Source organism: Phytophthora parasitica (assembly GCF_000247585.1).
Source record: "Phytophthora parasitica INRA-310 unplaced genomic scaffold supercont2.10, whole genome shotgun sequence".
In the NCBI taxonomy this organism is placed as follows: Eukaryota; Oomycota; class Peronosporomycetes; order Peronosporales; family Peronosporaceae; genus Phytophthora; species Phytophthora nicotianae.
Genome location: NW_008648996.1, coordinates 180,433 through 184,473, shown reverse-complemented (window position 1 = coordinate 184,473; position 4,041 = coordinate 180,433). Strand labels below are relative to the sequence as shown.

Genomic DNA, 4,041 nt, shown 5'->3' with positions numbered 1-4,041 from the left:
GAGAATTTGAAGAACAGTTCTCCCGAGACGACCAACGAAGCTGAATCACTACGATATGCAATTTCTCGCGGGAGATTCAGTCATGAATGAGGACAGAATGGCTGTGAAGTGGTTCGAATGCCTCAGTAGTATATACTGGAGCAGAACACTGGCATTTTTTTTCTTCCCGTAATTTACCAGCTAGACTAGGTTTAAAGTTTCCTCAACGCCTCCTGTTTAAACAACGACAATACCGTTAAGCACCGTCTGGTGCGAAGGAGGTTTCCTCCACACCTCCAAGCACCGCAATTAACAACACAAGGAATACATGCAAAAAGAAGTTTCTGTACGTTTCACCATTGGTTAAAAGTCTGACACGCCTTCGACCTGCTTAAATACAATGGAATTTTTCTCTCTTCTTCCTCGTTCTGAAGTATTGTGCGTTCTACTCTAATTTTCCATGACCGGTTCATTAACCCTAATATTTTTTGTCCTAAAAAAAGGACCAAACGTCGCTTAAGTACGATGGAGTTTGGCCGATTTTGGCATACAGGACAAAACCTAACTTGAAGTTTGTATGGAGGCTCTTCGATACTGCTTAATAATTGCAATATGTCATATATAACAGCTATTCATGTCAAACAGAGGGACTTCCAAGGTGAAGTGCCACATAATAGAGACTTTTCGCAATAGTCTTTGTCGCTACTTTGCCCGCACAAAACATTGGGCAAAGATAATGTGCAGCATCCACATTACGAGCTTTCGCAGGATTCAATATCTTCAGACCAAAACCCTCCCAAATCTGTTCACTACCAATCACTTTTCATCCCGCATGGAGCTGCTCCTCCTGCTCCACGAACTCCTCGGCGACGCAGTTACGGCTGCGGAGGCAGCTCTGTTACTCAGCTTCGAACAGCCTGAGCGTCCGATCATCCAAGATGTCAGGTTTTGCGTCACAACTCTATCGGGCGAGGACTGTAGGCAGCAGTTTCGCTTTGATGTGGCCGGCGTCATCCGCCTAACGGAGCTCTTCGCTCTTCCGGAGTTCGTGATCACGGGTTCGCGCGATAAGGCCCACGCCACTGAGGCAGTGTGCATCTTGCTCCATCGCTTGAGCTACCCCAAGCGCCATTACGACATGATTCACAGATTTGGGCGCTCCACAAGCGCCCTGTGCCGTATTTTCATGCACGTCGGTACGTGGTGAGCAAGGATGGATGAGTGGTGTTGGTTGTGTGAACCACACGTGTTTGGTGGAGAAAGCTGTCTCCACAATCGCCATTTCTGTGGACTCCAATCCTCACTGCTGGCCCCACTGGACCGTCTCTCGACTGTTTTTTTGGCTTTGTGGGGATAATGTGCGGGTGGAGTGACTTGCGAAAAGTCTCTAATGAACCCAAGCTTACTTGAGGCTTTTGTCCTGGAATCCAGGACAAAACTCACATATGCGTTGTTACTAGTGGCAAACTTCGTAATACATTCTCGCCCTTCAGGACAACAGTAGACACTACGAAAACTATACCACGTACAGAACCCTTTAGTAGTATATGACCATGGCAGTAATGCTACATTACTCTCGACCAAGCCAAGGCTCTAACTTTTGGTCCTCTTTTTGTCCTTAATTTTCGAGGAGTTGAGGTTAACCATTGCAAGTATAACTATCGACGAATCGTCGAAACTGTGATACATCGTAATTGTCTATACTAGTAAGAGCATTTTCACCGGCTGTGTGTAAAACTAAACGCAATTTGCCCACAAATCCATGCTCACAAAGCGCCGGAGATGTAAAAGTCAGTGCAGTGCTCCACCGACCATTTGAGTAAAACTGAAACAAAAGCACATCCACGATAATCTCTCCCATGGAAGCTGGCAGCAGTGCACTGAAGATCTTTGACCAGTTCGACGGACAAGACGACGAGGAACGCCTACTTCTCCTAGCTGCCTACTCTGCTCGCGCCCCATAGACTCTGTTTCCTAACTCCGAGGCTTTCACAAGGCGTCAGCCTAACGTTGACCGCGGTGCTGAAGAAGCCCACGTCCGACTAATACGAGACTATTTTGCCGATGACAGTGTTTACAGTAACCGCACCTTACGTAGGTGCTATCGGCTGAGGCGGCCTCTTTTTTCTGAGAGTTATGAACGCTGTCAAATAACAGGACATCTACTTTCAGCAGCGACCAGATGCAACGGGGAAGATGGGTTTACCAACACTGCAGAAGCCAAGCCGCTCCTAAGTTTAAATCCTCATCAGGTTCCCCTTTTGCTTGGTAGTGGTAGGGGTCCCTAGCGCTCGTCTAGTGTGCAACTGTCGCTTCCTTCTGTAAGCTCCTCATTTTCTGGACTTGTCAATGTCTCGGAGTTTTGATCTTGCGGCCCGGTCGTGTTGTTTGCCCCATCTTGTGTAGCGAGGGGTAGTTGACTTAGCAGTTCCGATGGCAGCGGTGGTGTTGGAGGGCGGAAAATAGCTTTCCATGTGCCATCGCCAGCAGAATGTCATCTTTTCGAGGAATGGGATTGGCTGGCACTCTGATCTTGGAGTTTAGACCGCGAAAATTGTGCACTATTCTCCACTCGCCGTTGCTTTTGCGGACACAGAAAGTAGGTGCGCAATACGGCGAGGAGGACGGTCGGACGATGCCTGCCTTGAGCATGTCCTGGAGCCAGGACTGAATCGCTGCCTTCTGCTCGGGGGATAGTGGAAACTGCTTGCGGTGTACTGGGGCCGCGTCAGCCACCTCGATTGTTGCATCCATGCCTCCTTGACGAGAAGGAGGCACATCTGGCAGTTCAGAGCGGAAGCCCGTGTCCCGAAACTGACTGACGAGTGGGTATACTGACGAACCCTCGAGTGAACGCCAAGCCGCCTCTGCTTTGTCGTCTCCGCCGGTTGGCGCAATGAAGAAACACTACTCGTAATCCTTGGCCTGCAGCAATTTCTTGATACCTTGAACAGTTATGCATCGCGTGACACCTTGTTGTCCACAATGTCCATGTTGTACGTAATAGTGTTGGAGTGCAGACTCTTCATCAAAGTGAGATGTCGATCGGTACTGAGGTGTTCGACGACCAGAGACACATCGAACCTTCTGCCGAAGCACACACGGCCTGAACGGGAGAGCTCCGGGTGGTTGAACGTTACAGTCTCTTGCTCGAGGCCTAATTGATCGTTTCGCCCAATCAACCAGAGGGTTGAGATCCACTAGTCAGGGCATGCCAAGCATGATGTCTTGTGATTCTGGTACCTCCATGTCGAACGCCGTAGAGTGATACTCTGGAAACCTGGGTAAAGTCATGAAAATTGAACAGGTTCTTCTCGCGATGAATGAAACGCGTCCGGCTCCTAATTTTAGCTTCAGTGGATGCCCATGCCGCCCGATAGGAAGGTTGAGGCGCGAGGCCAGTTTAGGCGTGACAGCGTTAAATGAAGCTCCAGAATCCAAAAATGCAGAGACAGCAGCACCGTTAACGGTAGCTGACTGCTCTAAATAACCATACATAGATTTTTTCTGAGAACTCAGCACTGCATCATGACACTCATAGGCGATTGCGTGCTGAGTATCAGTGGCTGGCTTCTGAACTGCCGTATGGTCCTCGACAGCAGAGCCTTTCTCGGTGGGTCGCCGGCCCACCGAGACGCTTAGTTTTTTGGCGCGCCAGAGCCCTTGGTCGGGCACTCTGGCAACTTGTGGCCCATGACGCCTACGTGAAGCACTTCGGCTCCTGCGCTGTTGCCGCAGCTGGCGTCAGACCTCGACCAAGTGATGAAGGCGCCTTAACGGCCGGACCGGACCCAGAACCGCGTCCACGACCCTGTGTGTGCCGTCCGTCTTGGCGGCCTTGCGCATTCGACGGCGTGGCTCCAAACGGTTGGCGCGACCGGGTCGACTTGCGCGCATCCTCAAAAGCTGTGCGTGCTCGATCGTGTCATGTAGACTTGTAGGAATGTTCTGGCAAATGTAAGAACTCGTATCAGAACGTAGATTTTGTTGGTAAAACCAACGCATAACCACTTCGAGCATTTCTACCGTTGACTGGGAGAGTAACAGCATGAACTTGAACGT

The 4,041-nt window shown here is 50.0% G+C and overlaps 2 protein-coding genes across 2 annotated transcripts in view; both read left to right on the top strand.

Annotated features, from left to right (window-relative positions):
- Positions 1 to 220, top strand: part of PPTG_21931 (hypothetical protein) — a gene marked incomplete at its 3' end in the record, with an annotated part of 4,039 nt that extends 3,819 nt beyond the window's left edge. Inside the window, exon 3 of the mRNA XM_008901099.1 lies at positions 190 to 220. Coding sequence (XP_008899347.1) covers positions 190 to 220 — 31 coding nt within the window. The remainder of the gene's footprint in view (positions 1 to 189) is intronic.
- A 591-nt stretch (positions 221 to 811) lies between these two features.
- On the top strand, positions 812 to 1,186 carry PPTG_21930 (hypothetical protein; the record flags this gene model as incomplete). Its single annotated transcript, XM_008901098.1, has 1 exon — positions 812 to 1,186. The coding sequence occupies one exon, from the start codon at positions 812 to 814 to the stop codon at positions 1,184 to 1,186; it is 375 nt and encodes a 124-aa protein (XP_008899346.1).
- Positions 1,187 to 4,041: the final 2,855 nt, after the last annotated feature.